At 43.0% G+C, this 13,921-nt stretch overlaps 1 protein-coding gene across 1 annotated transcript in view; it reads right to left on the bottom strand.

The window, feature by feature from the left end:
- nrxn3a (neurexin 3a) overlaps nucleotides 1–13,921 on the bottom strand; it is a 161,743-nt gene that overhangs the window by 67,023 nt on the left and 80,799 nt on the right. Inside the window, 1 exon segment of the mRNA XM_034675290.1 lies at nucleotides 11,842–12,003. Within this exon segment, the coding sequence (XP_034531181.1) occupies nucleotides 11,842–12,003 (162 nt within the window).

Below are 13,921 nucleotides of genomic sequence, written 5' to 3'. Positions count from 1 at the left end.
AGCAGCGTGCGTCACGGTTACTCCGGTAACGATAGGCGGACACTTAAGTTCATATTTTAATTCCCAAACCCCGGAGACGTGAACCGCACAGGAGCAGAGTCAGAGACCGGACCGAGCTGAGCAGAGGATGATCTGATCACAGGGTGGGACAACTAGGAAGGAGGAGGAGGGAGGGAGGGAAAGAGGGAAAGGAGGAAGGAAAGTAGGAGGGAAGAACAGAAAGAATGATAGAAGGAAGGAAGTTACGAAAGAAGTAACGAAAGAAAGATAGAATAAAAGAAGAATAAAAGCACAGAATGAAAGGACAGAAGGGCAGAAGGAAAGTAAGAAAGAAAGAAAGAAAGAAAGAAAGAAAGAAAGAAAGGAGGGAGGAAGGAAGGAAGGAAGAAAGGAAAGGAGGGGAGGGAGGAGGAAGGAAGGTAAGAGAGGACAGAAAGAAAGGAAAAAAAGAATAAAAGAAAGGAGGGAGGGAAGGAAGAAGGAAATGAAGGAGGAAGGAAGGAACGAAAGAAGGGAAGGAGGACAGCAGAAAGAATGAAGAGGGAATAGAGAAGAAGGAACAGAAGAAAGAAGGAATCAGTGATGAGGGAGGGAGGAGAGGAAAGGAAGGAATGAGACGAAAAGCACAGAAGTAAAGGACAGATGCAGAAGGAAAGAAATAAAGAAATAAGAAAAAAAGAAGAAAGAAAGAAAGAAGAAGGGAGGGAAGGAAGGAAAAATAATAAAAGAAAGGAAGGATGTAAGTAAGAAGGAATGAGGGAGGAAGGAAAGCGAACGAAAGCCCGGAAGGAGTAAATCAAAGAAAGGAAGAAGAGGGATGGAGAGAAGAAGGAAGCAAGGAAGAAAGAAAGAAGGAAATCAGTGAGGGAGGGAGGGAGGGAGGTAAGAAGGAAGGAAGGAACAAACGAAGGAACTAACAAACAAAAGAAAGAAAAGAAGGAGTTAGGGAGGGAAGGAAGGAAGGAAGGAAGATGGAAATGAGGGAGGAAGGGAGGGAGGAAGGAAGGAGGGGCGAAGGGAGGAAAGGAGGAACAAACAAACAAACAAACAAAAGAAAGAAAAGAATGAATTAGGGAGGGAGGCAAGCAAGGAAGGAAGGAAGGAAGATGGAAATGATGGAGGAAGGGAGGGAGGGAGGAACGAAGGGAGGAGGGGCAGAAGGGAGGAAAGGAGGAACGAACAAACAAACAAACAAACAAACAAAAGAAAGAAAAGAAGGAATTAGGGAGGGAGGCAAGCAAGGAAGGAAGGACGGAAGGAAGGGAGGGAGGAAGGACCGAAGGCACTATCATACGAACAAAAGAAAAAAAGATATCTGTCTATAGAAAGAAAGAAATCCTCCTCGAGGACCGATGACTAGAGCTGGGGATTGTGTTCTGCCTGCTTTTGCTCTCCATGCACCAAAGCCTTCTGGTGCCTGATTGGGCGATACTACTCCGACCACAAATGTTACCAGACCCCCTCCCATACTGGACTCCAGAACCCTGATCACAGACTCTACAGAGAGAGACTAAAGGAGGAAACTGTAAGGGAGAAGCTGAGCCTGCAGAACCCCAGCAGCTGATTCCAGGTAAAGATCAGGTCTGCTGCTGTCAGGTGTGATGCTTACCTGTGTGTTAGTGAGCTCATGGAAACATCAGCTTACTCATGCTGAGGTTGTAGCTGTTAGATATCAGTGTAATCCTGCACACGCTCTTTCTCTGCAACACATTTTTAATGTATTTAATCTTTGGAAAGTCTGATTTAATGTTCTGCTCCTTCTTGACATCAGTATTAAACTCTGCCAGCTGAGGACTCTTTAAATGTGACATTAAGAACCGCCGTACAGTCGGGGGTAAACATGGCTGCAGAGGAGCTACATTTCATTACTGATTTTATAAAAGCAGCAGTTAAATGAAAGTGAGCTAATGTACTGCGTGTTGCCAAGCGTCTGCATCGAGAAGAGATGCTGAGTAATCCACGATGAAAGGTCTGCAAGGCGTCTGTTACGTAAGGTTTTTAATTTTGATACAGAGCGGCTGTGTTCCTCTGCAAACAACGTGGAACCTGATGAGCTCTGATGCTTTATCAATAAGGTAAATGTGTGTCAATATGGTGACACAAGGAACTAAGAGTACCAGGGAGTGTCTCTTCCAGGAACTAAATGGTTCCTGTGGCCTGTTGTCCAGTAGACCAGTAGAGTGCAGTAAGAAAGAGACGAAGGCCATTCAACAAGGATTACACCATAGAAGCAGACGGACAGGCAGGCATCGTCAAAACACCTGAAACGCTCGCCTTAGAGCAAGAAGACGGATTTAAAGTCAAGTCAGAGATCAACAGGTGTTTCAGTTTAAAGAGCAACCCTGTTAACTGGAGACTTTCAGCCGGGTGCATCCCTCATAAACGTCTTTAGACGATCATTAAATATCTGATGAGGATATTTTGAAATCTTAATAAAAACTAAACTAGTTTGCATTCCCAGGAACTCCCTCTGTGTTTCAACAGCTGTGTAAACTCCACAAACACTGACACGTTCAGCTGAAGGTCTCCAGTTTACAGGGTCACTTTTAAAACCGTAACACCGGGAGAGACGCATTCACGGTGAGCTGAGAGAAGACTGCTGTTACAAGCTGCTAAATCAAGTGAATCACAGATTCTTCTTTTGAAAAGTACACACACATACAAAAAAGATAGAACAAATAAAAACTAATGAAAGAAAGAGAAATCAAGTGAATCACAGATGTGTGTGATGTTATTGTGGACGGCGGGCGGAATAAAAACACTGTACATCTACCAATCAGACACCTTCAGCATTGCAGGCCCCGCCAAAGTCCTGGGACCTTTGGGAAGTACTAACCCCCAAGCAGAGGCTTTAAAACTAAACTTGGACTAAATTTAGACCCTGGTTCCTGCTGTCGAAACACACATAATTCCTGAAAAGGTCCCTAGTTCCTGGGAAAGTTCCTGCAGTGGAAAAGCACCATGAGACTGCCATGTCTCAGGTTGTTTGTCGTGTATGTCGGCTTCTCTAAATGTCTCGTTTTGAATATGTGGTTATGCTGCCGCTCTTTTAAAAAAAATCAATTTTGATGACGCTCGGTATCAGCCTCCATCTCTGCAGTCCCCTGATGAACCTCAGAGACACGCCCCACATCTGTCTGCTCTGCATTCACACACGGTTTCCATCCACGGCCATAAAGCTGCTTTGTAACACACAGTCTCCTGCATGAGCGAGCGTCCTGCCAATGATGGAAAACAAATGAATGAAGAAGACTAAGTGGCCGATCTTTTATCACAGCAGCTCTAAATGCTATCAATAACAGCGGGAGGACGGAGTCACGGAGGGGGATGTGTGTGTAAATTGAAATCTGCTGGAGTGGAAAATTGAAGGCCCTTTTTTTTCCTCCTCTAATTCTCTGGGCAGAAAAACAGCCTCTGTCTGGATATATATCGGGCACAAACGTACACAAAACAAACACACCCTCTCCTCCATTTCACTCTGCGTTATATTAATGTCTGTGCTCCCCCTCCTCCTCCTCCTCTTCCTCCTCGCCCAGGGTTCTGTCTCGGAGTGCCGCAATGGCTGAGTGGGTAGATTGAGGGGCCTGGCTGAGATTATCGATAATCCAGCTGCAGATTTGACAGTAAATCAACTCATCCCTTAAGGTGCTCGGGGACTGGATGGAAAATTGTCTTTTCCTCTCCTCTCCTCTCACTCTCTTTCTTTGTTGCCTTTTCGTTTCTTTCTGTTACATCCATCCTCCTACTCCTGCTCACTCCATCCATCCCTCCCTCCATCCATCTCTACCTCCACCCCTCCATCCCTCCACGAGGAGCAGACAGTTTTTTATCCTGCTGTGACTGAGCACAAACAACATAAGCCTCTGGAGCTCCTCTGTCCTCCAAAATAAAAGCATACCGGTGCTTTGGAGGAAGGAAAGGAGGGCTGAGCTTGGCCTCATGCACCTGAATGTGCAGCTGACATAAGAAGAAGAGTTATACGATAATCTGCTTGGCTCATTAAGGTCACAAAAAGAGCTTTTATACTATGCCTGACCGAGGCAGTAGACCTAAATGATTTCCGTTTGAGCTGCAAATTCAGTGATGATGCAGATTTCAAAACGCATAATTGAGTTTCAAATTGAGAAAGAGTGCTGCAAATGAAAGAATCTGGCACCCCCTATAGGCCCGGAGCACTTTCATCGAAGTGTGGTTAGCTAATGCAGATATAGCAGCATGTTTTTTAAATACCAGCATGCTCCATTATTACATTTGTTTGGACGTTTGCATGCCCTGTTGAATTTTCCTGCCGTTGTAAGATTATTTGGGCTGTTGCAGGTTGCTTGAACTCGTCAGCCAACATACTTTTGTTGGAAGGACCTTCACCAAAGTGGGTCTCAGGATCTCACAAAGCTTCTAATTTTGTTGTTGTTTAAACAAAAGTCTAAGATTTAACTTGTTGATTATTCTTAAGGTAAAATAAACTCTGGAAACAGTCAAAGTGAAGCCTGATTTATTACCACACACAGCCCCATGTGGTCTAAATGAAACATCTGTGCTTCGTTCAAAATAACAAGGATCAGACACCAGAGGAGGTTTTGGACCCTTTCTTAGCAGCCTTTCTCAGACCCCCTCACCTCTCTCTTCTGCAGGGTGAGAAGGAGCTCATTCACAGTCAAAGAGACATTCTAGCACCTCTCACTCTCCTCTCCTACATCCCAAAAGTTAAGCTCATGAAGACGAGGGCTGAGATACCAGGTGTGGGGGCAGGTGTTCTTACACAGAGAGTCAGACTCTCCAATGACGTCACGAGGAGAACAGTTTCTGAATGAATCGTCAGGTTGTGTGTCTTCAGACGTAGGTAGACCACGACCAGAGGAGTGGGATGACTAATTCCACATTTTGTGAGTCAGTGGATTCTCATTGAACATTATCCGAACTCTCCCCAAAATATACACTACTCGAAACCATGAGTGGAACAGATACAGTTAGAGCAGCGTTCTTTATTAATATGTCTTTGAGTAGTTTAATACTCATAAAAAGTGAGACAGTACCGAAATCTACAGCAGGAGTTCCCAAACTTTTCAGTCCAAGACACACAAAATATAGGTGCCAAAGACTCACAACCCTCACTGTCCCTCAAAGTGATTTAATGTGGCTTCATTTAGCTGGTCTGCAGAAAATGACCCTACCTATATGAGCATGTGTCTGTGTTTCCTGTGCTGTTATGAATTTTCAATGAAAATTCTATTTTCAAGGTTTTATTTCAAGTTTAGCTTCTGTTTTTGTTGATATTATTTACTCTAATGGGTAAAATGTACTATTTTAAGATCATTTAAAAATAAAAACATTCTTGAAGACATCTCACGACCCCCCATTTGTGTCTCGCGACCCCCCAGAGGAATTTTAAAAAGACAGTATGGTTATGAAAACAGGATGGGACCTTTCAGAACTATTAGAAAATGCTGCTTGGACACATACACTCTGTCTCTCACACACACACTCACACACACACATTAGAAGTTGATGTGTCTTCTGTACACATTTGCTCGTGTGACATGTCGCCTGATAACAGAGAGCATAAATCATGTGAAATATAAAATGTGTCCGCACGCTGGGAGAGGAAGAGGAGCACGGGGGCAGGGTGCAGGGGGGAGGAGGTGTACGGGAGGGAGGCGGCGGTGAGGCGGACGGTGTAGCTGACAATTTGACAAGTCACTTTCAGGTCCCTGCCACCTCTGAACAATAACAGCAAAAGAACCTTTCAACATGCAAAGGGAGCTTTATCAGCAGGCTGCAGACGCAGGCTGCAGGTTAACATGAGAATGAAGCATTAGCAGGCTGATAGCAGACTGAGGGATGCCCAGCACACACGCGCACACACACACACACACATGCACACGCACACAAATATAAATTTATAGCAGTGTGTGTGTGTGTGTGTGTGTGCGTGAGTGTGTGAGTGAGTGAGTGAGTGAGAGTTTGAGCAACAGAAAGCAATTGAAAATGTTTGACAATGACCAGATGATAGAAATCCATCACTGAATTATCTCCTCAACCAGGCCTCCACGACACACACCATTACACACACTTATACACACACTCACTCACACACACACACACCCTTATCAGTGTGTGTGAGAATGAGCAATGAAACACAATATGACTCAGGCTTAAAATTACCTTTCAGATTGCCAACCAATACAGAGACCAGGTTTTAATGTCCACTCAGGATCTCCACAGAGAGAGTCAGACTGATTCAGCCGCTCGCCGCTCTGAAGGATTCCACTCGAGGGGAAGGATTTGTACACTCACGGCCTCACGAGGTAACGGTTTGTTATATTAATGTTGATGCAGGATTGTTTAGAGTCAATTTGATGTTTTGATTTAAAGGGTTCATCCTCAGAACTTATGATCTCTCCTCTACCTGTTAATCATGTCAGGAGACTCTTTCAGGACTAAGAGGGAAGGACTGTTTTAAAAAGTGTGCTGTGAGTTTCCTCTGCTGCCCCCTCTGGACTAAATCAGTAGTGTTTCTCCAGAATGAAGACTGCATTTCCCATGAGCACTGTCACTCCCTGTTGTAAAGATGTGGGTCTTACAGAAGTGTGTATTTGACTGAGAACAGATTTTGTTTTAATGTTCCAGCACACGAAGAGCTGAGTGAAGGAGACGTCATCGATTTAACTGAAGACACGAAGCTGGATAATTAAACCCCTTTAAATTAACACTTCTTTATATAACCCAACATTTTATGACTGTTAAATATTAGTTTTGTAGTCATGTATTGAATGCATGAGACTCTGCTGTTACCTTAAATGACTTGAGACTTGATGTGGACTTGTAAAAAGTGACCTGTAGCCACCTCTGGCGTCTGAGCCCGATGTGTGAGAGCAAACATTTATCATTTATAGCTCTCCCATAAATCTCCACCTACTGGCAGTGTGTGTGTGTGTGTGTGTGTTTGCTGCCTGTGTGTGTGTGTGTGTTTGCTGCCTGTGACTGTTCAGAAATGACGGTCACACAGGTCACAGAGGTATATCATCCAAATCCCCCAAACTACACGAGCGTGGCGTCGACTGCTCCTAACCCTCAGACTGTGCGTCAGTGTGGCGTCACACAGGAGCAGATTCTAATCATGATTCATAACTCTTACATATTTTATGTTCTTAAAATCAAACTGACTCATAATACTAATTAAAACAGACACTTTCCATCAGTGCAGTTGTGCGTTTTAGTGCGTTAGTATTCAGTCACATGGTCCAGCCATGAGACCCTCTGTGGGGTGTTGTTGCAGGATCAGAGCTGCTGCAGTGTGCAGGCTTCACCACAGGGTGGCATCATTTCCTTTACAGAGCACATGAGCTGAAATCCTCCTGAGTCAGTCTGATGAAACATGAGGGAGTCTCTCACTGAGGCTGACGGGGCTTTTTTTAACTGATGTTAATGGTTACAAGAAATAAAGCTGCAGATCAGGGAGACGTTGAGACTTTAAGGCTTTAAGTCAGTGACTGATGTGTGTGTGTGTAAGATGCAGGCAGGTTAAAGTGTGTGCACTTTGATTTTGAGCCTTGTTTAGGGGGGGGGGGGGCTCATGAAAATGGTGCTCCATGTTTGGAAATAAAATAAGATATCAGTCAGATTTTTTAAATAAGATTTGCAAATCCAAACGTCTCCTTATGTTTCCAGTAGACGTGTTAGAGAGAGAAAATTAAATGGAGAAAGGAGGCCTTATGTACATCGACAGGAAATCTTCCACTGCTCTTAAATGCTAAAATGATAATGTCTGTTACCTCATGATTGTTTATGTCTTTTGAAAAATGACACGACAAAGTAAGGAGTGAAATAATCAGACGAAGAATCTCAGAACGACAGCAGACTCGGCCTCTTTGGTTGTTTCCAGATCGACTGAGCATAAACAAATACTTCATTATATTCTACTTATAATATTCATCTTAAATCTTTTTGAATATTCAATACAATTAGTTGGAAAGACTAATTGTTGAATCAGTTGTATGTATATCGTCTCTTAGTTCCCACAGTGAGCAGAGAAGGCCGACTGGACTTCTTTCTGTGGATTGATGTGATCAGTTGGTCTTCCAGTTTCTGCATTTAGAGTCACATCCATCACATCCATCCATCCATCTCTGTTCCTCATAAATCCTTACTTCAGTATCTAGTTCAATCCCAAACAATAATCCATAATATTAATGTTCTAAACAAAAAATAGGAATGGAAAAAGTCATATAGTCCTGAAAAATGTTTTTTGATTGAAAAAAGAAATTAATCTTTTATTAAGAATAATCATTTAATTCAAATAAATTAACTTGAAGAATTCCTTAACTCTTTGGTAGATCTTTATTTCCCTTTACAAACATTTCAGCTCTTATTTTTGACTTTTAATGTTTTAAATTTAGATTTTTATCTGGACAACTAAAATACTACTACTACCTACTACTAATACTACTAATACTACTACTACTACTAATAATAATAATAATAATAATAATAATAATAATAATAATAACAATAACAATAACAACTATAATAATAATAATAATATTATTATTATTATTATTATTGTAATATTAATAATGTTCTTATGATTATGATTATAATGATTATTTATGTATTATTCATTTATAGTAATAATTAATATTAGATTAACCGTAAGAATGTTATTATTCTTAATATTGTTATTTCTTATTATAGTTAAAAGTAGTAGTAGAGGCTTGGTTATATTCTTATTAAATTAGTGCTATTATTATTTATGTGTTTGTTCACTTATAATTATTATTGTTAAACTAAATAAAACATATTATAATTAATATTATCATTTTTATTATTTTATAATTATTATTATTATTAGTAGTAGTAGTAGTAGTAGTAGTAGTAGTAATACTCGTAGCAGTAGTAGTAGTAGTATTTTTATGGCATTCAATATCACATAAAAGACCAGGGGACATGAGAAAGTCTTGTCACCTTATCTGACGTTACCTTAAATCTAAATGTTCAGTTTAGTTTGAATTAAAACAGATACTCAGGAGCCAGCACGCCTTCGCTTCAGGTTTCAGTCCTGCTCACCCTGTCTGAATTATAATCCCCATAACCTCCTGCTCATCGTACATCCTCCCTCACTTATCACACCAGCACCACAAAGTCATGAGAATCAGGACTCTGAAAACACTGTGGCGGAAATAAAGATCCTCCAGGTAGCCTTCATGAAATGTTCCTGCTTTGGGCCTGATGTTTTAATCTCTCTAGCAGCAGGTGAGATCTGGGAACCATTTGAACCTGAGAGAGAGCGCGCTGCTTCTCACGCTGCTTCTCACAGACTGCAGGAGTGAAGTGAGAGCGGCAGCAGTCAGCGGCGGGTTGCTCATCCTCGGTGAGTCTGTGAACTCATGCTTTGTGTTTCCTCGCCTGCTGCAGCAGCACACGGCCGGCAGCTCCATACGAGTGGTTGATGGAGGAGTAATGACAATGACAATTACAGCAATTATGTGTTATTGTAGGCCATTATGTATTTTGTAGGTTTTGAGATGTAGGCTTTTTCTGTAATTGCTGGCTTATGAAAGGCATAATAATCCCGGGCCAGCCAACCACGAGGGCTACCAGGGGCAACCAGTACCCGCTGCCATGGTAACAAAACATTTATCCGTAATGCCGCTGTGTGGATGGCGAAGACAAGAGCATCGGCAGCAGGCAAATTAGCCGTAATGGCGAGGAGCAGGAGACGAGGGGGAGCGGGACGGCTGACAGAGGGAGAGCTGATGGTGCTGCAGATGTGTGTGTGGGTGGGCCTGTGATTAGGAGGTGGGCAGAGAGTGGGCGACTGTGGGAGGGAGACGGCATGATGACCATCTTTTAGACCGCAGAGTGCAGAAATGGACTCCTGTATGTGTGTGTGTGTGTGTGTGTGTGTGTGTGTGTGTGTGTGTGTGTGTGTATGTGTGTATGTGTGTGTGTGTGTGTGTGTGTGTGTGTGTGCGTGAGAGAGAATATGCACTCTCACGGCAGTCTGTAAAACACTCATGAAGGAATTATTTAATAGAATTCATCAGCAGAGAGGTAACCCAGGGTTTCATACTGGCATACATTTCTGACTTCTATATTTTAATTGATTACCCGGCTCTCTTCCTGATCTTCTGGTTGTGTAAGATGCTTGATTCTGATTGGTCAAAACGCAGACATTTTCATATTGGATCCATAGACTGTATAAATAATGGACGTAGTATCCATGACGTCACTCAATCAACGGCGGGAGCCATATTGGAAATGCTGAACTCATCCAAAAGAGTGTGACGTAAAGAGGCGGGGTTTGAGCCTCCTAACCAACAGCAATGTGTTCCTGTCTGTCAATCAAGTCAGTCATGTCCTTATTTGGGCAAAAACTTGTAATCTTAATATCTTCTAGTAAATGAAGGAGCCTTTAGTGCGTGCTCTGGTTTAATATTTGTGTGTGTGTGTGTGTGTGTGTGTGTGTGTGTGTGTGTGTGTGTGTGTGTGTGTGTGTCAGGGGTGGGTGGTATGGGGACTCACAGACCTGCCCAGCATGCCACAGAGCAGGAAGTAGGCCAGAGGGGGATTAAATGGCTGCTGCGCCACTTCCTCCCTCTCCCCCGGCCCATATGATGCTCTGTATGTGTGTCTGTGTGTGTGTGTGTGTGTGTGTGTGTGTGTGTGTGTGTGTGTGTGTGTGTGTGTGTGTGTGTGTGTGTGTGTGTGTGTGTGTGTCAGAGAAAGCCAGGTCCCTGCAGCGACCGGCTCCAGTCAAGTGTTAAGATATGACATCATCAGCTTGAGGGAACAACAAATTTGCGTGGTGTGTGTGTTTGTGTGGTGTCTGTGTGTGAGACTGCATGGGTTAACCTAATGTCTTACACCCTGAGTATCGCTCTACTGAGGCCTCTCTGATATTCCATGTCATGACTTGTGTCTGTATTTGCAGCTGAAGCTGAAAATGAAAGCACAGAGATGCCTTGCTGACCCTTTAATTCCTCCGTTTTCCGTCAGCGCTGCAGAATGGTGTTACAGTTACACTAACTTAGACAGCAGAAACTCTACGTCTGGTCTGGGTTCATGTCGGGTCAAGTTCCATACAAATACAAATGCAAACACATGAGCTGTGGAGTAATTAGAAGCAGGATCAGAGTTAGAGAGCAGCTGACACTAAAACTGTCACTGAGGATGAATTTCCTCCTTGAAGATCATTACATTCAGCATGTGAAGTTTCTATGCAGGTGTGCAGCTCTTTCTAGAACCATCTGTAATCTCCACCCTGCTAGCTACCTGTACAGTGCTTAGCTCAGCCTACTTTAGTGCTAATAGTTGTGTTCTGCAGCCTGAGACCAATTCACCAAGACTCACACCACCCCCCTCTGTTTGTCACCTGCTGTTTAAAGCCTAACTTATACTTCTGGGTCGAATCGACGGCGTAGCCTTCGCAGGAGGACCGCGTAGCTCCTGTACCTACGCAGAGGCCTACACACGTAGCTGAAGTGCACATCCTCCAAAGTGTAACTACCGGTAGAATCGACGCAGACCCCAAGCCCTGTGATTGGTCCACTCGGCGGCATTGTATTTCCAGCATTTCCAGCATTTCTGGGATCGCCGCACATCGGCTGCACACGATCCCATGCAAAACAGAAGGTTAAGACCAAGACCCACTGTCCTATCACACAAACCGTTATGTCTCTCACTTTGAGTACCAGAAAAGATCTCTAACAGAGGAAAATAAAACTTTGAGATCTTATTCAAACATCTGAATCTGAACAGCAGACATGAGCTGTCAGCATCAAACACCAGCCGGGCTCGTGCATCACTCAGACCAACAGGAAACAGAGGGATCGGGTTCTTTACCTCCTTCAGGCAGCCCATGAAGTTGTTGCTGACAGGAGATCCAGGAAGGTCCGCCGTGCTGGGACTTCCACCCACGTAGAAGAAGTCGTCAGACCCCAGCATGGTGTAGTCCTCCTGGGTGTAACCCGTGGTGGTCAGGATCCCGTCGACTGATATCGTCACCTGATGAGAAGATGTGCAGGATAAGAAACATGCAAGTGTGGATTAAGAGTTCACTCAGGTGAGTGTGTGATATGACAGATGATCTATGAGCAGATATTAGCTTCAGCTCCCCTGCAGATGTTATACGCAGCGGTTAAATCTTCCAGGTGTGAATTATTGTGTGAATGTAATGACAAAACAATTAGGTTCATCGGGGGTGGGGTTAGATGTATATGAGTGGATGTGGCCTAGGTATCGCAATAACTTGTGTAGAGACAGCGTGAAGTACGTGTGCACGAACACACAAATGAAAAGCATTTATTCACTTTCTGTCTTCACTCATCACACAAACAGTAAAGTTTGGACGCATGCAGACTTCCCTAAGCCCCAGAGAGGAAGATGATGAAGTAGAAGAAGAAGAAGAAGAAGAAGAAGAAGAAGAAGAAGAAGAAGAAGAAGAAGAAGAAGAAGAAGAAGAAGAAGAAGAAGAAGAAGAAGAAGAAGAAGAAGAAGAGAAGAAGAAGAAGAAGAAGAAGAAGAAGAAGAAGAAGAAGAAGAAGAAGAAGAAGAAGAAGAAGAAGAAGAAGAAGAAGAAGAAGAAGAAGAAGAAGAAGAAGAAGAAGAAGACAGCAAACCAAACAATGACATAAAGAGTGATATCTACCATACAGTGGAGCGTGTTTACTGAAAGGAATCCAACACCTGCGTTCTTTATGGGGACAAAACAAATGAAGAGAAATGAACACAGGGTTTTAAAAAAAACACTGAAAAGACGTGAATGAAGACAACATGATGAAAAAGGATCTCTGGTTTCATGAAAGGATCTGAAGATGAAGATGTTTGTGACATGTTTGTGTCTTCCTCTGCTGCTGCTGCAGCAGGAGGAAGAATCATCAGGCCTTCACCAGGCCAGAACCGATCATGTTGATTCAGCGCAATGGAGGGGATCCAGAGGAAGTTAACACATTGACTTGAATAGAAACCTATCAGATCCGGTGCTGTGACGGATTGGAGTTTGGCCATCAGTCCCTCATTTTATTTCACTACTCAAGACACACCTTTATAAAAACAAAGCCACCAACAGCCGTGGAAGTCATGAGAAGGAGAGGATGTTTATGACAAGTAAGACCTTATTTTATGGAGAGATGTTTCCTTGATTACAGACTTAAAGAAATGTTTAAAGGTAACAGAAATCCTCAAAGTAACTTAGACTTTGAGGTTTTTTTATTCCTTGGTGTTTCCAAAATGCACACAGAGATAATCATGTAGAAACATCAGGTCGTCCTCGTCTTATTGAGGGCCAAGTGGTGATTCTCTCATTAAAGGTGACATATCATGCAAAATCGACTTTTTAATGGTTCTCTACCTGAAATATGTGTCCCTGGCATGTCTACAAACCCCCCGAGAATGAAAAGAATCCATTCTGCCCCTGTTCTGATTTCTCCACCTTTCTGTAAATGTGTGCTGAAACGAGCCGTTTCAGTTTTCAGTGTTTTTCATACGTCACAATGACATCCGGTCTGTAACGGAAGTCAGAGCTCGGAGCTTGTTCAGCCCATAGACTGTATAAAATACAACTCAACCCCTCCTCCGTTTTTCATTCCCTGCACACGTGTGTGCTAACAAGGAGCTTAGGAGGGAGGCATGTTAGTTATAGGCTGTCTTAATAAACACAAAGGTCGGTTTTACTCCCCACGTCTGCAGATTTGAAGATCTAGTGGATGATTTTTATTTGTCATGGAAAAGTGCTAGCGCTAGTTAGCATAGCCACATAGCTACATGTTCGTAGCTGTGTACCAAGACACACGTCGACATACTGACAAATAAAACAACAAGAAACACTAAATCTGTGACCAATCCTTCAGAAAGGTCCTGCTGCAGGCGCCTCTCCGTCAGGATCAGATTCTGGATCAGATTCAGAGGGTTGAAGTAACACGGG

The sequence above is a fragment of the Notolabrus celidotus genome, chromosome 22, assembly GCF_009762535.1.
Source record: "Notolabrus celidotus isolate fNotCel1 chromosome 22, fNotCel1.pri, whole genome shotgun sequence".
Taxonomy (NCBI): domain Eukaryota; kingdom Metazoa; phylum Chordata; class Actinopteri; order Labriformes; family Labridae; genus Notolabrus; species Notolabrus celidotus.
This window is presented reverse-complemented; position numbering and strand designations above follow the sequence as displayed.